Genomic DNA, 23,933 nt, shown 5'->3' on the forward strand with positions numbered 1-23,933 from the left:
CCAGTGCTGGATTGCCTCAGACCAAACAACCAACAGGGAGGGAACTCAGCCCTCCCCATCAGCAGACAAGCAGATTAAAGTTTTACTGAGCTTTGCCCACCAGAGCAACACCCAGCTCTACCCACCACCAGTCCCTCCCATCAGGAAGCTTGCACAAGCCTCTTAGATAGCCTCATCCACCAGAGGGCAGACAGCAGAAGGAAGAACTACAGGCCTGCAGCCTATGGAAGGAAAACCACATTCACAGAAGGATAGACAAAATGAAAAGGCAGAGGGTTATGTACCAGATGAAAGAACAAGATAAAAACCCCAGAAAAACAACTAAATGAAGTGGAGATAGGCAGCCTTCCAGAAAAAGAATTCAGCATAATGATAGTGAAGATGATCCAGGATCTCGGATAAAGAATGGAGGCAAAGATTGAGAAGATGCAAGAAATGTTTAACAAAGATCTAGAATTAAAGAACAAACACCTAGAAGAATTAAAGAACAAACAGAAATGAACAATACAATAACTAAAATGAAAATACACTAGAAGGAATCAATAGCAGAATAACTGAGGCAGAAGAATGGGTAAGTGACCTGGAAGACAGAATGGTGGAATTCACTGCCACAGAACAGAATAAAGAATGAAAAGAAATAAAGACGGCCTAAGAGGCCTCTGGGACAACATTGAACACAACAATTTTTGCATTATAGGGGTCCCAGAAGGAGAAGAGAGAGAGAAAGGACCTGAGAAAATATTTGAAGAGATTATAGTCGAAAACTTCCCTAACACGGGAAAGGAAATAGCCACCCAAGTACAGGAAGCACAGTGAGTCCAATACAGGATAAACCCAAGGAGAAACATGCCAAGACACATAGTAATCAAATTGACAAAAATTAAAGACAAAAATTATTGAAAGCAACAAGGGAAAAATGACAAATAACATACAAGGGAACTCCCATAAGGTTAACAGCTGATTTCTCAGCAGAAACTCTACAAGCCAGAAGGGAGTGGCACAATATACTTAAAGTGATGAAAGGGAAGAACCTACAACCAAGATTACCCGGCAAGGATCTCATTCAGATTCGATGGAGAAGTCAAGAACTTTAAGGAAGGCCTCCCTGGTGGCGCAGTGGCTGAGAGTCCGCCTGCTGATGCAGGGGACATGGGTTTGTACCCCGGTCTGGGAGGATCCCACGTGCCGTGGAGCGGCTAGGCCCGTGGGCCATGGCCGCTGAGCCTGCGTGTCCGGAGCCTGTGCTTTGCAACAGGAGAGGCCACAAAAGTGAGAGGCCCACGTACTGCAAAAGAAAAAAAAAAAAAAAAAGGCTTTAAGGACAAGCAAAAGGTAAGAGAATTCAGCACCACCAAACCAGCTCTACAACAAATGCTAAAGGAAATTCTCTAAGTGGGAAATACAAGAGAAGAAAAGGACCTACAAAAACAAACCCATAACAATTGAGAAAATGGTAGTAGGAACATACATATTGATAATTACCTTGAACATGAATGGATTAAATGCTCCAACCAAAAGACACAGTCTTGCTGAATGGATACAAACAAGACCCATGTATATATGCTGTCTACAAGAGACCCACTTCAGACCTAGGGATACGTACAGACTGAAAGTGAGGGGATGGAAAAACATATTCCATGCAAATGGAAATCAAAAGAAAGCTGAAGTAGCAATACTTGTATGAGATAAAATAGAGAATGTTACAAGAGACGAGGAAGGACACTACATAATGAGCAAGGGATCAATCCAAGAAGAAGATATAACAAGTGTAAATATATATGCACCCAACATAGGAGCTCCTCAATACATAAGCCAACTGCTAACAGCTATAAAAGAGAAAATTGACAGTAACACAATACTAGTGGGGGACTTTAACACCTCACTTACACCAATGGACAGATCATCCAGACAGAAGATTAATAAGGACACACAAGCTTTAAATGACACAATAGACCAGATAGATTTAATTGATATTTATAGGACATTCCATCCCAAAACAGCAGATTACACTTTCTTCTCAAGTGTGCATGAAACGTTTTCCAGGATAGATCATATCTTGGGTCACAAATTAAGCCTTGGTAAATTTAAGAAAATTGAAATCATATCAAGCATCTTTTCGGACCACAGTGCTATGAGATTAGAAATCAGTTACAGGGAAAACAAAACGTAAAACACACAAACACATGGAGCCTAAATAATACATTACGAAATAACCAAGAGATGACTGAAGAAATCAAAGAGGAAATCAAAAAATAACTAGAGACAAAGGACCATGAAAACACGACGATCCAAAACCTATGGGATGCAGCTAAAGCAGTTATAAGAGGGAAGTTTATAGCAATATAAGCCTACCTCAAGAAACAAGAAAAATCTCAAAAAAAACTAACCTTACACCTAAAGGAGCTAGAGAAAGAACAAACAGAACCCAAGGTTAGTAGAAGGAAAGAAATCCTAAAGGTAAGAGCAGAAATAAATGAAATAGAAACAAAGAAAACAATAGCAAAGATCAATAGAACTAAAAGCTGGTTCTTTGAGAATATAAACAAAATTGATAAACCATTAGCCAGACTCACCAAGAAAAAGAGGGTTAGGACTCAAATCAATAAAATCAGAAATGAAAAAGGAGAAGTTACAACAGACACCACAGAAATACAAAGCATCCTAAGAGACTACTACAGGCAACTCTATGCCAATAAAATGGACAACCTGGAAGAAATGGACAAATTCTTAGAAAGGTAGAACCATGCAAGACTGAACCAGGAAGAAATAGAAAATTTGAGCAGACCAATCACAAGTAATGAAATTGAAACTGTGATTAAAAATCTTCCAACAAACGAAAGTCCAGGACCAGATGGCTTCACAGGTGAATTCTTTCAAACATTTACAGAAGAGCTAACACCCATTCTTCTCAAACTCTTCAAAAATTGCAGAGGAAGGAACACTCCCAAACTCATTCTATAAGGCCACCATCACCCTGATACCAAAACCAGACAAAGATACTACAAAGAAAGAAAATTACAGACCAATATCACTGATGAATATAGATGTAAAAATTCTCAACAAAATACGGGCAAACAGAATCCAACAGCACATTAAAAGGATCATACACCATTATCAAGGGGGATTTATCCCAGCGATGCACGGATTCTTCAACATATGCAAATCAATCAATGTGATACACCATATTAACAAATGGAAGAATAAAAACCATATGATCATCTTGATAGATGCAGAAAAAGCTTTTGACAAAATTCAATACCCATATATGATAAAAACTCTCCAGAAAGTGGGCATAGAGGGAACCTACTTCAACATAGTAAAGGCCATATACGACAAACCCACAGCAAATATCATTCTCAATGGTGAAAAACTGAAAGCATTTCTTCCAAGATCAGGAACAAAACAAGGATGTCCACTCTCACCACTCTTATTCAACATAGTTTTGGAAGTCCTGGCCACAGCAGTCAGAAGAAAAAGAAACAAAAGGAAAAGAAATAGGAAAAGAAGAAGTAAAACTGTCACTGTTTGCAGATGACATGATACTATACATAGAGAATCCTGAAGATGCCACCAGAAAAGTATTAAAGGTAATCAATGAATTTGGTAAAGTTGCAGGATACAAAATTAATGCACAGAAATCTCTTGCATTCCTATACACTAACAATGAAAGATAAGAAGAGAAATTAAGGAAAAAATCCCATTCATTATTGCAACAAAAAGAATAAAATATCTAGGAATAAACCTACGTAAGGAGGTAAAAGACCTGTACTCAGAAAACTGTAAGACACTGATGAAAGAAATCAAAGATGACACAAACAGATGGAGAGATGTAGCATGTTCTTGGATTGGAAGAATCAATATTGTGAAATGACTGTACCACTCAAAGCAATCTACAGATTCAGTGCAATCCCTATCAAATTACCAGTGGCATTTTTCACAGAACTAGAACAAAAAATTATAAAATTTCTGTGGAGACACAAACGACCACGAATAGCCAAAGAAGTCTTGAGGGGGAAAAAAACAGAGCTGGAGGAATCAGACTCCCTGACTTCAGACTATACTGCAAAGCTACAGTAATCAAGACAGTATGGTACTGGCACAAAAACAGAAATATAGATCAGTGGAACAGGATAGAAAGCCCAGAGATAAACCCATGCACTTATGGTCAGCTAGTCTATGACAAAGGAGGCAAGGATATACAATGGTGAAAGCACAGTCTCTTCAATAAGTGGTGCTGGGAAAACTTGACAGCTACATGTAAAAGAATGAAATTAGAACACTTCCTAACACCATACAGAAAAGTAAACTCAAAATGGATCAGAGACCTAAATGTAAGACTGGACACTATAAAACTCTTAGAGGAAAACAGGAAGAACACTCTTTGGCATAAGTCACAGCAAGATCTTGTTTGGTCCACCTCCTAGAGTAATGGGAATAAAACCAAAAATAAACAAATGGGACCTAATGAAACTTAAAAGCTTTTGCAAAACAAAGGAAACTACAAACAAGACGAAAAGCAGACCCTCAAAATGGGAGAAAATATTTGCAAATGAATCAACAGAGAAAGGATTAATCTCCAAAATATATAAACAGCTCATACAGCTCAATATTAAAAAAAAATCCCAATCAAAAAATGGGCAGAAGACCTAAATAGATGTTTCTCCAAGGAAGACAGATAGTTGGCCAAGAAGCACATGAAAAGCTGCTCAACATGACTAATTATTGGAGAAATGCAAATCAAAACAACAATGAGGTGTCACCTCACACCAGTTAGAATGGGCATCATCAGAAAATGTACAAACAACAAATGCTGGAGAGGGTATGGAGAAAAGGGAGCCGTATTGCACTGTTGATGGGAATGTAAATTGATACAGCCACTATGGAGAAAATAGTATGGAGGTTCCTTAAAAAACTCAAAATAGAATTACCATATGACCTAGCAATCCCACTCCTGGGCATATACCCAGAGAAAACCATAATTCAAAAAGACACATGCATCCAGTGTTCAGTGCAGTGCTAACACAATGGAATATTACTCAGCCATAAAAAGGAACAAAATTGGGTTATTTGTAGAGACGTGGTTGGATTTAGAGGCTGTCATACAGGGTGAAGTAAGTCAGAACGAGAAAAACAAATATCATATTTTAACGTATATATGTGGAACCTAGAAAAATGGTACAGATGAACCGGTTTGCAGGGCAGAAATAGAGACACAGATGTAGAGAACAAACGTATGGACACCAAGTGGGGGAAGGTGGCAGGGGGTGTGGTGGTGGTGGGATGAATTGGGAGTTTGGGAGTGACATGTATACACTAATATGTATAAAATAGATAACTAGTTAGTATCTGCTGTATAAAAAAGTAAAATTCAAATATTCAAAAAAAAAGAAATGGTGTGGCATACCTGAGAATTCTAGAAGGTCACAGTAGAGATCATTTGACACATGAATTCATCATATTTCGATCTGTGAGTAGATGTATAGACAGCATTTTCCAGTGAACAGTTCCACTGTATGTTGTCTAATCTTTCATCTGCCTCATCTGCCGTGTCTTGTCCTGTAATTTTAATATTTATTTGTGATAGTATTCATTGTTGTATGTCACATTTCTGAAACCGATTTTGATTATTTCTCAAAGAATTAATCTGTTGCTGTCCACTTTAATCCAGCTGCATCTCTTGAATTCCTGTTGATGTTTCATCGGTGTGTTATTTAAAAAGTGCTCTGCAGTCATTAAATTTAGAAAACAGTGAAATAATTTACAAAATGACCACTTCCCATACATTAAAGAAAAAAATGGTGGTATTTTTATCAGTAATTACGCACATTTCTAACTGTAGATGGATATTTAAGGATTTGTTCTCTATTAAAGGCTAAATGTTAGGAAATGCCTAGAAACCAGACCCCCCCAGTACAACAGAATTAATCATCAGTCATGGTGGGATTGACTGCTGCCCCACCGAGTTTTCCTTATGTGTAAGCTTTATGGTACAAGCTACTTAAAACCACAGAAGATAAAGTTCAGGTTTTTAAACTGATGTTCTAGGGATGAAATATATGCATTGACAACTATTTTCTGCAAATTGTTTTGAGTACCACTAAGCAAGGTTAGAGTCAGGGAAGACAGTGGCCTTGCTTAGCTTTCATAATTACAGCTTTATAAATAGACTTTTAATTTGTGAAGGCCAGAAAATAAGGCACTGTATCTTCCTACAGAAATAGAGGCTATTTTCCTATTTGTGGTAAGGTTTTTAAATCTTTGAAGTTCTGAGACTACTCTTGATTGTATATATGGTAACTGTACTTGTATTTTCGGTCAAGAAAACATATTCAGAAAGTTTGTTTTCTACGTGATTAATAATAGTTCCATGATGGAAACAGCACTTTACTGAAAATGCTGCCTTAAAACATGTTGGAAACACCCTCCGAGGTTTCTTTATCCACATGGTAAATAGGTTCTGTTAAAAATAATGTGAGGAGCCCTCAGTATGTGCCAGGCACTGTGTTGCTAAGAGCTTTACCTACATTTAAGGAAAATTAAGTGGCTTTGAAAGTTGACATCGTCATATAGTTTTGTAATTGGAACATGAGCTGTTTGGGTTAAAAATCTTCATGCAAATTCTTACAAACAAATTGAGTGTGGACGTGCAGTGGGTGGTTTTTAAGCTTAAATATCTCAGCTGGATTTAATTACCTTGAGGGATAAGGCTACATGATGGGCCAGCGGTTTACCAAATTATTTTTCATTTTCTGAATCTTGATGTCACTAAAGGTTAATGCATCCTCTTTTCTCTGCTAGAGACCTGAGTTAAAATCCATTTTAGAGCACACGTGTAAATGAATTTGTTGTTGTTTTTCCTCCTTGGGGACACTTTGGTCATTTCGTGAGGCAGCCTTTCCATTTGGAATTGCCCGCAGCTTGCACCAGGCAGGGGGGGCTCTCATAGCAGGGGCGGTCGCGATTCAGCGTGAAAATGAACTGGCAGGCTTCGGAGGGCAGAGCTGGCCCAGGGCTTGTCACTCTTTCATTCCTCGATTCTGTCTTGGTTAACTTAAGGAAACTTATTTGTTGCTGACATTTCATTATAGCACTTCACAAAACAAGTGATGTGTTTGTGGCTAAGCCATTGCATTTTCCTCCCCATCTCAGGCCGCTTTGTATTTGGCAGCTACAAAGCTTTCTGTGTTCACTGTCCACACTCTCCTAAGTGACTGCATATACTGGGATAGATCTGTGATCAACATTTTTGATCACTGATCTTTCATGAGTTCTATTATCTGTTGATTGTTTTTGTATAAATGCTTGATTTTTAAAGTAGTGTTATTAGTTATTGCCTTTACCTGTACAAATGAGGAATATTTAGATGTATAACCAACGCAGGGGGTAGTCATTGCACGTTCATTCTTTCAGGGAGCTTGGTAGGGCTCTTTTCCCTGAGTTCAGCTTGTAGTCAACTCTTCTCCATTACTATTGTTATTATTACTACTACTGCTGCTACTATCATTATTATTATTAGTCTTTGTGTTTCTCTCTTCTTTTTTTCTCCCAAGGAATAGTACCTCTTCACTTTTTTTTTTCTTTAAGAAAAATATGTAAGGTCTTTATACATAGAAAGACATAAATAAAATTTTATGTACATGGATAAATGGGATTATATAATACATGCTGTCTTTTTTCCCCCTTTGCAATTCTCACTTTGGTTTCAAAGTGAATTATTCCAAATTCCCTGAATCCCTCGTCTTGTCCATTTGTTGTAGGTATTCCTACACCATTTTTATTCATTCAATCCTTTGTGTCTTAAAATCTCCCAAATTGCACTTTATGCCAAGAGACTCTCCCTTCTCATAGTTTATCTTCTGTTCACCTTTCAAATCCCGTTTCTTCTATCAGACTGAGTCAGTCCAAGGAGAGGTGATGACTGCTGTTGTCTGCTTGTAACATTCATGTAAAAATGCATTTTCTTCTGTGTGTATGTGAATATGAGAAAGAGCTAGAGATGACTGTAAATACACTTGTAGACTTAGGCTTACCAAGCTCTGATTCATGATGGCCATGAAAATTATTAAAAAAATTATAAAGTGTGCTTTTATTGAGTCTTAGTCATAAGAGACTAAGTTTGACTAAAAGTTGATCTAAATCATCAGTATGTGGACATCTTGTGAGGATATAAACATTATAATTATTTCAGTAGGAGGTCATTTTACTTGTGTCCATGGATAGGCAATGCGTGTGGGAATAAATAGTATGTACAGCTTTGCTGAGGTGCTTTAGATGCCTTCATGTTTACCATGATTGTTTTCTTCAGCATTATCTGTCTCCAACGTTAAACCCTTCAAGAGCAGAACTAGGCCTATCCACATTACACTGAAACTCTGAAGTATGCTGATAAAGTTCTCAAACTCTTTTGACAGTATCTTTTATTTTTATTTTTTAAAATTTTATTTATTTTTGGCTGCGTTGGGTCTTCGCTGCTGTGTGTGGGCTTTCTCTAGTTGCAGCGAGCTGGAGCTACTCTTCGTTACGGTGCGTGGGCTTCTCATTGTGGTGGCTTCTCTTGTTGCAGAGCATGGGCTCTAGGGCACATGGGGTTCAGTAGCTGTGGTGCATGAGCTCAGTAGTTGTGGCTTGCGGGCTCTAGAGCCCAGGCTCGGTAGTTGTGGCGCATGGGCTTAGTTGCTCCGCGGCATGTGGGATCTTCCAGGACCGGGGATCAAACCCATGTCCCCTGCATTGGCAGGCGGATTCTTAACCACTGGACCACTGGGGAAGTCCCGACAGTATCTTTTAAAAGATAGCCTTTCTTATTTATAATATTACTAGATTATTTCATTGTCTTAATCTTTTTTTTTTTTTTTTTTTTTGCCATTTTCAGGTGTCTGCAGTCGAGTCTTTGGAGGGTCCCCTGCTCCAGGTGGAAGGACTGAGTGACCTTAGGCTGGAGCTTCACAGCAAGAAGATGAACCTCCACTTAGTTCTCATAGACGAGCTGCATCGGCACCTGTACATCAAATCCACTAGCCGAGTTGTGCAGCAGAACAAGGAAAAAGGCAGGATGAGGTTGGTTAAAGAGGCTCTTTGCCACAGTGTCTTATGGCCATGTAGAATTTTAAGGAATATTGTTTGTTTCCCAGAATATTGTTATAGTTTATTTTACTTCTCTTTTTAACATACTGTCTCTGAAAATGTAAGATAGTTTTATGATACCAAATACTCCACGTTCTGGAGGCTGACATTCAAAGTTTGTTCATTCCCTCACTGCACATTTCTTGTGGTCCTTTTATGTAAAGATACATAAGAAACATTTACTGTGGGTCTGTAAGTGGATCAGAGAGACCTCTGGCATATCTCAGAAGGAAGAGAAAATAAATCCTTAAATTGGATAGTGAAGTCTGCCTAATTGAGAAATATAGGTGTATGAATATGAAGTTAGAAGACTCTTTGTTACTTAGGGCTGTGTTCAGCTTTGGACAGGCCTCTTTCTGGAGTAGTTTAGGGAAGGTTTAGAGAGAGCATTTTTTTTTTATGCCTGGGCTCATTGTAGCACAGTCCTGTGTTGAAGGGCCTGGGTGGACTCAGGACATTTATTAGGTTAGGAGAGACCTGGTAGGGAATAAGACCAGATGGTAAGACAGTAGAACGTTGGCGTTATTAACATGTATCAGATAGCTGTGCACATCATATGTCCTTCCAACATTCCTTTAAAATAGCCATAAGATTCTTCAGAGGGCAGTTGAGCACTATATACTGTTGATACTTTTTCATCAGGCTATAGATGAGAGGAGCACTGGAAGCAGTGCATGCTGGGCGTGAAGTCTATAAAATCCTATTCTGTTGAAACCAGAATTTCCAACTTTGTGTGTGATGCTTCAGTCTAGTCAGAGACCCTGACAGAGAAAGAAGTTTGCATCTCTTCTCTGCAGATGGGCACTAGAAAAACTTAGGCACACAAATTGAGCTAAGGGTTATGTACCTTAGACTTAACTTCAGCACTGCATCTGAATACAGTCTTGTTGGAGAGTAAAGTGGTAGATGGGAGCTGTGCTAAGGAAATAGCTTCCAGAGTGTCTGGTGGCAAATAGTAGATCTAAATAGATTTCTACCCGTGCAAGGATTAAAAACAAACAGAATAACCCCACTCCCTTATAAGCCCAAGGGAAAAATACTTATTTTCCCTTATGCTGTAGAATAAGCATTAGGGAAAAAGCATTAAGTTGAGGTCTCAAAGAAGAGCATTTATTTGAAGAAAAAGGTTTATAAAGCAAAACAGCAGAAGTTTAGGAGACTTAGGCTCAAGTTTCTCAAAAGATGCAAGATGATGTAGTAGGTTTAGAATTTTCCTAAAAATTATCGCCCTTTCCCCTCCAGTTGAGTGGGAGGAGTGTGTTTCCTTCTCTTTGATTTTTGGGCTCTTGCTTTTGCTGATTGTTAGCATGTAACATGAGGGGCTTGAAATTTGCTTGTGCCAGGGAGCATGCCCCGTCATGCCTCTGCCATTGCCATGATGGCGCTGGTCCCAGGAGGAGGAGGAGAGACATGTGAAATCGAGCCATGTTCAGCTGAGCTGCCTAGCCTGAATCAGCCAGTCACAAAAATATGTGCTTATTGTTGAACATGACTGAGATTCTGTGGTTGTATGTAGCAAGCATATAGTTTCTATGAAATGATAATGGGGAGCTATATGAATGGGATTGGGAGAAATGCAAAAAGAACTGACTACAACAGGAACAAAATGTAAGGAAAAACCCAAATGATAATAGGGAAATTAAGTCTTTCTTAAAAAATTAGAAGAATTAAATCAGTGATATGAGGGAAAACTTTTCTTATCGTGAAGAAGAAAAACGCAAGATGATAAAAGAAAAGATAATGTGAACTGTGGAGAATAGTGATCAATCAAATGATTTTAGGCACTCTACAGAATGACACTAAAATGATAGTGTTATAGGTTGAATTGTGTCCCCTTAAAATTCAGGTATTGAGGTCCTAACTCCCAGTACCTAACTGTGACTAAATTTGGAAGTAGGGACTTTCAATAGGTAAATAAGTTAAAATGAGGTCATTAGCATGGGCCCTAATTCAGTATGACTGGTGTCCATATAAGAAGAGGAAATTTGGACACACACTTCCGAAGAGGGAAGACCATGTGAAGACACAGTGTTAAGACAGCCGTCTACAAACGTAGGAGAGAGGCCTCAGGAGAAACCAACTCTGCCAACAGCTTGAGCCTCCAGAACTGTGAGAAAACAAATTTCTGTTGTTTAAGCTACCCAGTCTGTGGTACTTTGTCATGGCAGCCCTAGCAAACTAATACAGACAGAAATAGTAGCAATAATTATAGTGTAAAGAAAGAAACTTAAACAGAAAAAAAGACCTTGGTCTGCAAATCAAAAGGATTCAAGGTAAACTTAGTGAAAAACTTACTCTTAGATATGATCATGAAGTTTTTTATGAATTTCAAAAACAAATACTGTAAGCACCAAGGAGAAAAATTATGTTACCTGCCCTGACAGATATAGTTATTTGCCCACCAATATCCATTCTCTCCTTTTTTTTTTTTTAAGATTTATTTAATTCCTTTCTTTCTTTCTCTTTTTTTTTTCCTGTGTCGGGTCTTAGTTGTGGCAAGCGTGATCTTTGTTGAGGCAAGTGGGATCTTTCCTTGCAGTGTGGGTTCTTTGTTGTGGCACGCAGGCTTTCTCTCTAGTTGTGGCATGTGGGTTTTCTGTCTCTAGTTTGCGGCACATGGGCTCTCTTGTTGAGGTGCGTGAGCTCAGTAGTTGTGGCGCGCGGGCTTAGTTGCCCCGTGGCATGTGGGATCTTAGTTCCCCAACCAGGGATGGAACCTGTGTCCCCTGCATTGGAAGGCGGGTTCTTTACCACTGGACCACCAGGGAAGTCTCTCTCCTTCATTTTTAATGACAACTCTTGTTTTGTTCGTGGTGGCCATATGTCCAGCTAAAAGGCTACATTTTCCATCCTCCTGTGTAGCTAAAGGTGATTCGTGAGACTTCTGCTTGCAAGCTGTTGAATCAGGACTCACAGGAAAATTATTTACAGGTACCATCTAAACTGGTATGGTCACTCTTTTACTCTTCACTTGCCTTCCTTTACTTTCTGTCGAGGGCATGGATTGATGCCATCGTCTTGGACACTAGTGACCTTGAGGATGAAAGCCAAATCGTAAACTTTTTAATGACATGGGGCCTCCATTATGGCTCTGAATGGGTTTGTATCTTTTATACGGGAAAAAGGAAGTCCTTTTGTTTTACTCAGGCCACGGCTATTTGGGTCTTCTGTTTTATATAGTTAAACTTAGTCCTGATAAACAGAAAGGAGTAAAAATCAGGTTCACTGGGATTTGCTGAACATGAAATGCAAGAAGACAGCAGAGCAAAGTCTACAAAGCGTTGAATGGGAAAGAATTGGGACCAAAGATTTCTATACCCAGCCAAGTGGACATAGGCAACACAGAGACAAAACAGATATAAATTAACACAAAATGAAAAGCTAGTGTTCTTTTTCTGAGAAAAATACTCAAAAATGAACTATAAGATGTAAACCAAAATCAGCAACTTGAGAACAATAAAGTTGTAGGTGGTTTGAAACTGCTGCCAGGACTGACTGCACAGCATTAAATATGTAAATTTGCATATAAATAACTGAAAAATATTTTTGTAAGATCAAAAATATAAGCTGAAAACTATTTTTGAAAAAGAAGGTCTATGTGGTTGAAGAATACTCTATAATAGTAAACAGGATTAGATAGCTAGTGGGAAGCAGCTGCATAGCACAGGGAGATCAGCTCGGTGCTTTGTGACCACCTAGAGGGGTGGGATAGGGAGGATGGGAGGGAGATGCAAGAGGGAGGAGATATTGGGATATATGTATATGAATAGCTGATTCACTTTGTTATAAAGCAGAAACTAACAGACCATTGTAAAGCAATTATACTCCAATAAAGATGTTAAAAAAAAAAGTAAACAGGATTTATATCACCATATTAAGTTAGTAGAGACTGGGAAATTTGGATAAGCAGGAGATGCAAAGGAGTGCTGAATTCTTAAGATGTCAGAAGTTTTGGATATTAATAATTAGAGAAAATGTTTAATTCATTTAATTTTGTGTTTATTAACCTAGATATGTATACTTAAAAATTTTTATATTGAAAAGTCACTAGAGAAGACAGAATCAAATAAAACCTATTTTTTATTACAAAGGATGATGTTTTAGCCAACATTCTTGATAGCAAATAGCAGAAATCAGTCCTGGTAATAAAACAAGGAAAGAAATTTAGTGGAAAGTTATCAAGTAGGTCACAGAATCTAAGGAAAGGAAGTCTGTATAATCAGGCTCTAAAACCCTGGAGGGACCAAGGGAGTTGCAGCAGCTGAGCGTACATCATAGATAAGCCATAGGAAGGGTCTGGTTGGGTTGCTGCATTATGCCTACAATTGGCTGGATTTTTAACTCAAGTGAATGATCTCTAAATGTTGCTGCATCTTGCCTTTATTTCTTCAAGATTCAAAGTCTTGGCTGGAAGCATCCAATTCTTTGAGCTTGAGACATGTCAACTTGTATAGTAGGAGGAAGGGCCAGGCCCTCTTCCCTTTTTGCTTTGACCCAGACCATGGAGAGTGTCTCCAAATACAAAAACTGTTCCAATTGTTGGTATCCAAAAACAAACACAAAAACAGATTTCTACTGAAGGAGGAAACAAAAGAAGTCACGTGAAGGCACTTATACATATAAAGTAGAACAGATATTTTTGAAGTAGAAGTGGGAAACTAGTAGAATTGATAAAAGAAGGATACATGCCTGTATGGAAAAAATAAAAATGGTTTTCGGAGGCTGTGAAACAAAACCCGAATAAATGGGGAGACTTTCCATGTTCTTAGCTCATAAAGATGTTAAGTCCCAGTTAAATCTCAGTTGAGATTTTTGGAACTGTCAAATCTGTAGTTCACATGGAAGAATAAATGTGTAAGGATTGTTTAAAAAAAAATTGAGAAGGGAGATTATAAGGCATTTCCTTATCTAATATTAAAGTATATTATAAAGCTACTTTAATCAAAACAGTACAGACATGCAAACACAAAATCAGATTGTTGGAAGGAAATAGAATTTAGAAACAGACCCCAGGATATATGAAACTTCAATATTTTAAAACAGTAGTTCAGTTCAGTGAAGTGAATGAAGGCTATTTAGTAATTTGTGTTGATACAATCAGCTGTGTGAAGAAAAGAAATTTAGCTGCCTACCTGTTATTATGTACAAAAAATTCTAACTTGGTTTAAAAAAATCACATGATGCAACTTTATTAGCATTAGGAAAAAATAGGAGAATATGTATGTGGGAGGCTTTCTAGGTCCACATCCTACAAAAATAGTACCATTTCATAAAAATACATGTAACAGGATGTTGACTGGAACATTTTGGGCAGAACAACAAAAATACACAAGCCCAATATTCAAGAGGACTATGGTTAAATGAATTATGGTGTATCCATGCTGTGTAATACTAGACATTAAAACGCATGAGAAAGATTTCTTAGTGCTGATAGGAAAAGATTTCCAAGGTGTATTCTTGGGTTCAAAAACGCCAGGTGAAAAACAGCATGTATGTTATGAATCTATTTGTGTAAGAATTGAAAGAATATATACTTAAATATATATCCTTTATATATAGATGTAAAAATTTGTGTGTGTGTAAATGATTTCTTAGAAGGATAATGCTGAAAAACAATGATAAAAGTAATTACCTATGGGAAATGGAAATGGGGTGGCAGGGAATAGAAAAGAAGGACTTATTTCATACCTGCTGCACTGGGAATGTATTCACCGGAGCATGTATTATTACTTTAATAATGATACTATTGATAATACATTTTAAAAAAAATTATTTATTTTTGGCTGTGTTGCGTCTTCGTTTCTGTGCGAGGGCTTTCTCTAGTTGTGGCAAGTGGGGGCCACTCCTCATCGTGGTGTGCGGGCCTCACTGTCGTGGCCTCTCTTGTTGCGGAGCACAGGCTCCAGACGTGCAGGCTCAGTAATTGTGGCTCATGGGCCTAGTTGCTCCGCAGCATGTGGGATCCTCCCAGACCAGGACCCGAACCTGCGTCTCCTGCATTAGCAGGCAGACTCCCAACCACTGCGCCACCAGGGAAGCCCTGATAATACTTTTGAAGATAACTTTTAATGAAATGGCAACATGTTTACTGTTAAAAGGAAAACCTAGGGTTTAATATTCTATACAGGGTGATCCAAAGAATGTTGAAAACCATGTGTACATTTTTGTGTGTATGCATGAGTAGGGGTGTGTGTGTGTGTGTGTGTGTGTGTAGGGATGGACAGACTCCTTTCTGTTAAATGTTTTGAAAGACATTATACTATAATTATATTAGATTATTTTCATTTTCTTTATATTTTCAAAAAAGAACATTTAATACCTTTATAAGCAGATAAAATCAATAAAAAATTATTTTAAAAAAGGTTAATCCTTTTACTTGTTGCATGCATCCTGGTTTAATACTTGATCACCCCATTGTATTTCTTGCTCCCTAACTAATTTTTTCTTTTTATGTATGTCTGTTTTCTTTTTGTTATCTTTCAGTTCTTCCCCTCGCCTTCCTGCTTTGCTTAGGTTTTAGCTTCACCTTATCTTGTATTGCATGTCTTCACTCTTGGTTTATCATTTGAGACCATGACTGTTTTTGACTTTTCTACCCTCTGAATCATTATTCTTTCTGTACGTTCAGGCAGATCTTAGAACTATAGAGAATTACTGTGCCAGACATTCCTGATTCATTATTCTGTTACATTTTCTTACGAAGGGCATATTACCTTTGACAGACACTTCTCAGCTGAGTTTGATTTGACAAACTATGAGCACTTGCTCTTTGACAGGTCCTGTGCCAGCTGTTGGGGTTATAGGGTGAATATATTAGTTATTAGATTTACAACTTAAAGTTCAACTCACCTCTGTTAAGTTTCAGTTTGACTAAAGTCAACCAAATGACCTGCTGCTGTGAATTTTGGGCAGAGCTGGACATATTTATTATTATGTGAAGGAATAGAAATAAGTTATAATTAAAATGCAAATATTTAATAAGCTGTTAGCACTTCTAACCCTTCTTAAAAAAAAAAAAACTTCATGGCCTGAAATACTGAAATCAGACACATTTTGAAGTAGATCCTTACTAGTTGGATGAGTGTTGAATGGTCAGAAAGTCCTAGGAGTTACGGTGGTGGGGGGTTGTTTTTGGTATGGTTAAATTTGCTTTATAGTTTTCCTGTCTGCCACCATGTGGTTATTAAATAGCAAACCACTCAATTACAAGATACAATTACTGATTTTGGGGACCTGTCTTATACTGGGAAGGATTTTATGTGCATCACCTGTCTTTTTCAACTCGGCTGTGAATGATTCTGAAAGGATTTAAAATAAAAATTTGTAATCATAGATCTTTAAGAAGAAAAATAATTTCTGTCAGTATTTCTTTGAAATAAAGCTGTTCAGAGGATTCGTACTAATTAGAAACTCAAAGAACAATCTAATTTTTTTTTGTGGTAACATTGGTTTATACATTGTATTCAATATAAGTTTCACGTGTGCAACATTATCTTTTGACTTCTGTATACACTACAGCCTACAGCGTGCTCACCACCAAAAAATTATTATCCATCACCCTTCAGTTGACCCACTTTATCTCTTCCGCCCTCCTCCCATTCCTCTTCCCCCTGGTAACCACTACTCTGTTCTCTGTATTAGTGTTATTTGTTTTGTTCTGGTTTGCTCATTTATTTTGTTTGTGTTTGGTTTTTATATTCCATACATGAGTGAAATCCTAGAGTTGTCTTTTTTTGTTTTATTTATTTCACTTATCCTAATGCCCTCAATGTCCATCCATACTGTTGCAAATGAGGAAGACTTCATATTTTTTATGGCTGAGTAGTATTCCAGTGTGTGTGTGTGTGTGTGTGTGTGTGTGTGTGTGTGTGTGTGTGTGTATCACATCTTCTTTATCCATTTATCTGTTGATGGGCACTGAGGTTGTTTCCGTATCTTGACCACTGTAAATAGTGCTGCTATGAACATAGGATGCATGTATCTTTTCGAATTAGTGTTTTTGTATTCTTCGGATAAATACTCAGAAGTGGAGTAGCTGGGTCATATGGTAATTCTAGTTTTAATTTTTCCAGGAATCTCCGTACTTCTTTCTGTAGTGGTGCACCAATTTACATTCCCATTAACAGTGTATGAGGGTTCCCTTTTTTCCACATTTTCTCCAAATTTGTTATTTCTTTCCTTTTAAGAACAATCTAGTTTTGATTTTATTTTTTTTCTCAAAAATACTTCCTCTGAGAGATTCAAAACCCTTTGAAGGTATTAATTAATACTTCTCAACTTTATTTCTGATGTATGTATTTCTTTATTTCAACTTTTCTCTCTTCTGAAATGGAAACTAAGGTATGTGATATTCTATAGTAGCAGGTACCTTTCTGTTGAGTTTCACGTCTGAGGTAACTACATGAGTGGGTGTGCCCCCTGTTTCTTGAACTCTTGAGACTAAGTCCTTCCATAAAAGAACAAGAGAAAAACCAGAAGTCATTTCCAGAGTTACTTGCCTTTGGGTTAGTGTTCACAAAGGAGAAAATTGAAGCCCAAGGGAAAATTTTAGAAAGAGAAAAGAGTCTATGCAAATAGTTTTACAGTAAATTGACTTTCTAAGAGTTTATTGATGGAGTTTGAGGGCCCTTCTGGCTCTGATAATAAAGTCAGCAGGTTATGTTTTTTCAGAGTTAAAATGGCAAGCCATTTATCACCCTATATTTAACTGAAATACATGTTTAGGTTGAAACTGAGAAAATGATTGTAGGTTTTAATCTAAAGTGAATCATGTGCACATCTGTATTTATAGAAGTGTGTATTATACTTACAGATATACATAGCACTGTGCACACACATCTGTACTAACTGCTGCCTCATTTACAGCCTTGGTGGGCAGTACTCCAGCTATGTACCTGAATTTCCTGCTAATGGATACCTTCATTTATTAATGCTTTAAAAATAACTCCTCCACTTCTGTTATGGATATATTTATTAAATTTATCAAATCTTTTTTCTATCATGTAAAATTAAAATTAACTTCTTCCTAATTATTCAGTAACAGCACTGTAAACATCGGTGGTTATCCTTTGTCTCTTTGGGCATGTGTATCCAGAGGCTGGGGAGATGTGTAGGGCTAGTTTTCCACCTGTGAGTAAAATGCAGGTAGAAGAAGGAGAGGTGGCTGAGGAGAAAAATGAGAATACAACAGTAGTCAGTATAGAAGAGATGAACGGGTAAATATGATCAAATTGATTTTATGATTAGACTATTGTAGCCAGTCAGTGGATTTGAAGGCTCTTTTGGGTTTTCTTAAGATAGTGTAGGCAAATAGGAACTTACAGCTTTATATTGGAGGAATAGAGTCACTGGAACTGTGTCAGTTCAGATCCTGGGAAATGCTATTGCTGTTACTTTTATGTCTCATTCCTCACTTGAGGTTTCACGTTAGTCTGCAAATGATTCCATCACTTGGAAATGCATGAAGTTGGGTATAGCTCATATCTTACTCATACTTGGATGCTCAGCACTGAGTGAAGTGCCAAGCACATAACAGAGGCTGAGACTTGTTTGAGTAATGCTTCCCCCTTCCCTGTAGTAAGTGAAAAGGGAGAAGCTAATGACTGCCATAGTTAACCTCTGGGCCTAGGACAGTGGCTGTAAACACTAACACTAGATAAAAATAACACCTTGAAAGATAATTTTGCCTTTTAACCTAAAGTTTGTTTTTCAAAGTTTTCTGAAACATGGTTTTTTTTTTTTTTTAATTAGCTTAGAAATATACATGTACCTTGCATGTGGAAGTTTCAAAGGAGTGGTGGGAGGGAGATGGGGATATATCACTGTAGGGGGTCAATGTTCAAACTTCCACACTTTTTTTTTCTCCCATTTGGGGGAAGGTTTCTTGAAGGTGTAGTCTTGTTCCTGCTCCCCTCTGTCTGACCTCCCTTTACAGCCCACTTTGAGAATCACTTCCGTGGTAGCCATTCTTACTGGTGATGTTATTGGGACTGGAAGGAGGTGAGAACTATGGCTTTGACCTGTCTATCCTTGGAACATGAGTTCGAGAAGCCTTTCTGTTAGAGATGCAGTGTGATTAGATGATTCAGTTTCTTCAGGGTAAGGCACAGGTGTTATTTGCCTTGGCACTGCCTACATTCTTGGACTTAACAGATGCCTGTAGATGGGAATTATCTTGAAAATTGGTTTTTTATAGTCTTTGTGTCATTTAAAGTTAATGTGTTTATTTTGGAGACTCCAAAGTTAATTATTAAGATGAGTTGCTAGGCCTTTTTGGAAAAGGTGAAATGGGTAATCAAATACTGAATTACCCTGTTTGTGATTCCTTAAATCATCTTTTATAAACCTGATTCTCAACTTGATGAAATTTATGAATCTTTTTTTTAAAGGAAACTAAGTGCAGTGAACTCCCAGTATATGTCAAAAAAAAAAAAAAAAGGTCCAGCTTGAAAGACACAAGTTAATCTAGGCTTAACTTTCATTCAGTTATCATGGTAAGGTGTTACTTGATCTTTCTTTGCTGATAAAATAATTTTAATATAGAAACAAAGGGGGTAATGAAGCGTGTGGCAGAATTTGGTTATAAGGTGGTCATCAGATGATCAGAATACACTTAAACTATTTTTTTAACCTAGTATTGTAATAAAAAGATAAAAATGTAAATATTGATATTTGGAATCCTTCAAATACATTTTTATTCCTCTGTCTGTGACCAACACTTTACTTGAAGTAGATTTGAGATATTTGAAGTCAGAGTATAAAGAGGGTTCATGACAAAAGGAAAGCAATAAAGGATGGGCATGTTTTTGGACTTAAGTTGATTTTGGAGAACGCGCTGAGTAACTACTGCTACTTTCCCCCTTCAGCTCCCTCGTGAAAGATGCTTCTCCTGTTCCTCTGCTTGATGTTACAAACGTTCCTACTCCTCGAAAATTCCTCGATACCTCTCAGTATTCTACTCCTGGAAGCTCAAGTGGTAAGTATTTAATTCTTCAGCCACTCAACTTCTTTTTGCTGGGCTGCGGTTCCTGGGCCCAGGCCTGGGGAAGCCTTCGCGGCCAGGGTTGGGAGGGCCTGAGGTTACCGCCTTGGAGCCTGTGATCAGCCCTTTGCTGCCCTCAGAGGGAAGAAGATAGAAGATGATTGGTTGGGCCTATTGCATTATCAGTTTTAAAAACTGTCAGCTGAAGCTGGCCTGTCTGCTGACTCCAGCTGTGTTTTGTTTGACCAGCACTGCTTGTTTTTCTGAAGTTGAATTTGAATGCTTTTTTTTTTTTTTGCGGTACGCGGGCCTCTCACTGTTGTGGCCTCTCCCATTGCGGAGCACAGGCTCCGGATGCGCAGGCTCAGCGGCGGCCATGGCTCACGGGCCCAGCCGCTCCGCGGCATGTGGGATCCTCCCGGACCGGGGCACGAACCCGCGTCCCCTGCATCGGCAGGCGGACCTTCAACCACTGCGCCACCAGGGAAGCCCCCTGAATGCTTTTTGATGGAGCATATGCTTTTTGTTTTGATGTTTTGCTGTAACTTCTGTTGATCCTGTTAGCTTTTACCCAGCTGCTGCACGTAGTACCTTCCTGGTCTGAGAGCTTTTGAGTGTGTGACCCCTGCCCTATATCTTGATTTCTTATATCTTCCAGTGGCCTCTCCACGTCTACATGTGCCTGCTTGCGTGTGTGTGCATGCGCGGACACACACAGTGCGCTTTGGGGACATATCCACAAACGATTATTGTTTATTCCTGTGCAACCTAATATTGTGTTGAATAAGACAGAGGAGAGCCATTTTTGCCTATATTTAAAGTTGGGGCAGGGAAGTTGTACTTTGAATATGGATGCAAAGATTTAAGGGAATTCTTCTGGAGTGGCTCAGACCTGCCCCATCAGAAGGTTCAGCTCAGCTGGATTCAGACCTTCTGGGGTCTGCAAACACCTGCCCTGTTTGTCGCAGCTTTGGGCTAGGGAGAAGGTGACTGGATGTTTTTTTGTGGGCTGTCCCACAGTTGCCTTTGTGTGATGGCTAAAGTTCTCAATGCCTTTTAAAGAAAATAGTAATATTGATTATCATTGGCTTTTCAGGTAAAACTTAGTTCCTACTAGTTCTGTAGTCCTATAGACCTCGAAATGATGAAGAGGTAGAAAAATAATTTGGATTCAGTCAATGTGTTTTGTGCAACTAACTGAAAGTGATTCTTTTGAGAGCCTAACAATATATTGTTGCTGGGGCATATTTAATTACTTTATAAAATATAATTTAATTAAAATTTAGGGTTATTTAAGCCTGGAATCTTGAAGAGTATTGCTTTTACTGTAGGAAAAGTATAGGAATTGCTTTATAATAAATTTTTCTATTAGTCTTAGTTACTGATTTTTTTTCCTAAAACCCAAGCACTTATTTTTAATTATGACACTTTACGGAGGTTTGTGCTCAAGCTTCTTCCTGGAATTAACAGGTTTTGTTTTCTCCCCCTTTCTGTTGTAATATTGCTGTTCTTTGAATTTTGACACTGCTTTGAGCTGTTAGAGAGTGTGGAATTATGAAATAGAAAATGCATTAATACTTTTGATCTGTAGTTTACCTCTACCTTTTGTGGAAATTACCAATTGTTAGATCTTTGTGTTTTTATAATGTGAATTATTGCTTAGCCTGGTTATATCAATTTACATAAATGTTGCTGAGTCAATGGCCAAGTGAAATAAAAATTTTAATTGTTCATGAAGAGATGATGGGTCAGGCATTTTGAAAATGAAAAATATAAATACCAAAAAAGCTGAGGAAAATGCCAGTGATGGCAGATTTCAGTAGAAACTAATTTTGCAACATCTGTTATTTTTAATAAGACAGCTCTTCCTCTTTGCGCGCTTTTCCTGTCAGGCCCTGTAGATAGCCTTTATCACTGAGTGGAGTTCATAGTGACACTTTGACTTCAGCAGTCTGTGGGGATGACTCTGGAAGAACTGTGTGATAGATGAGTGGAGCTTGGGACCATTATGGAGACGGCTTGTAGATATGTGCACAAACCTTTCGTTTTAGAAAAGCTCATTTCCTTGACTTGTTTGGAAGACTGTTGATCTCTTGATTTTTCTGGGGGGTGACTGAAAAAGAAGGTAATTAAATTATTACTGATTAAAGTCAATAGTAGCAGTAGTTAAGATGTGTTTAGTACCTTCTAACGGTAGAAATAAGTGCTTTACATGAATTAACTCATTCAGTCCTTTCAGCGATCTTATGAGAGAGGCACTATTAGCCCCATTTTACAGATAAGAAAACCAAGACTGAGGGTGGTTAATAATGGGTTTAAGTTGAACAGCTGACAAATAGTAGCTGGGTTCCAGAGTATGCTCAGTTTGTTTTCCTGAAAATAAGGTATTATGGGACTTCCCTGGTGTTCCAGTGGTTAATACTCTACCTTCTAGTGCAGGGAGAGTGGGTTCGATCCCTGGTCGGGGAGCTAAGATCCCACATGCTTCGTGGCCAAAAATCAAAACATAAAACAGAAGCAATATTGTAACAAATTCAGTGAAGACTTTAAAAATGGTCCACATCAAAAAAAATCTTAAAAAAACAACAACCAAAAACTAGGTATTAGTTTTCTATTGCTGCCGCAACAAATGACACCATACATTGATCATCTTACGGTTGAAGTCCGTAAGAAGTCCGACATGGGTCTCATTGGGCTAAAATGAAGGCTGTGGGCAGGGCTATGTTCCTACCAGAGGTTCTGCAGGAGAATCCATTTCCTTGCCTTTTCCTGCTCCTAGAGGCTCTTGCTTTCCTTGACTTGTGGCTCCCTTCCTCCATCTTCAAAACCAGGGATGGTGGGTCACATCTTTCTCAGGTCGCATCCTTCCCACCTCACATCTCTCTGACCCACTCTTCTGCTTCCTTCTTCCTCTCTTACGGGCCCATGTGATTAAATTGATTCCCACCTGGATAATCCAAGATCCTTTCCCCATCTCAAGGTCCTTAACCTTAATTTCATGTGCAACGTCTCCTTTGCCATGTAAAGCAGCATATGCACAGACTCTGGGTATTAGGACATGGATATCTTTCAGGGACCATTATTCTGCTTATCACACTCTGCACTACCTATCTTCTTGACTTAAGTTATTTTTAGGAGCCAGTGTATAAAAATTTGACTTTCTTGAAATTATGTGTGAAGTCTTTGCAGTTCTAGTTTTTAGGACTATATTAATCCGGGTCACATTATTAAAGGGGATTGTATAAAGGAGGAAGATGTAAATTATCTGGAGAACTGCATAAACTGTTACTAAGTAAATATAAAAGTGTGGGGTTGAAGAAATATACTATAACAAAGGACAGAAATTTTGTCTTATTCTTAATAATGAACAGTAAGTCCCGGGAGTCTATTTGTGAAGTGCTCTGCAAGTCAGCCTAGAAAGTAATAGTCATTTTCAGCAGGGAATTTAACATAGGCTCTTAAAGCTCCTCTCTCATCTTGTGAAATAGTAGGATTGAGGGTGTAATCCATTAGAACTGACATTTTTATAGAGGAAGTTGCAACAGGGAATCCCTGGGTAGAATAGATCTCCCATCGGGGTGCCATAAATTAGAGTTAGAGGTGATTCCTGAAAACTTTCAGATTATTATTAATTAAATGAGAACTTTCATGGCTTGTGAATGAGTTGTTTTTCAGATGTCTTATTTAGAGGTAGAGTTGTGAGTGACTTTTCTATGAGAGCTATTCTTTTTTTTAAATTAATTTTATTTTTTATTTTATTTTTGGCTGCGTTGGGTCTTGATTGCTGTGCGTGGGCTTCCTCTAGTTGCGGTGAGCGGGGGCTACTCTT

At 38.2% G+C, this 23,933-nt stretch overlaps 1 protein-coding gene across 1 annotated transcript in view; it reads left to right on the plus strand.

The window, feature by feature from the left end:
• EXOC4 (exocyst complex component 4) overlaps positions 1-23,933 on the plus strand; it is an 814,897-nt gene that overhangs the window by 46,710 nt on the left and 744,254 nt on the right. The window contains exons 4-5 of the mRNA XM_060020916.1: positions 8,873-9,057; positions 19,989-20,098. Of these exons, the coding sequence (XP_059876899.1) occupies positions 8,873-9,057; positions 19,989-20,098 (295 nt within the window). The remainder of the gene's footprint in view (positions 1-8,872; positions 9,058-19,988; positions 20,099-23,933) is intronic.

This window comes from Delphinus delphis, chromosome 9, assembly GCF_949987515.2.
Source record: "Delphinus delphis chromosome 9, mDelDel1.2, whole genome shotgun sequence".
Lineage (NCBI taxonomy): Eukaryota > Metazoa > Chordata > Mammalia > Artiodactyla > Delphinidae > Delphinus > Delphinus delphis.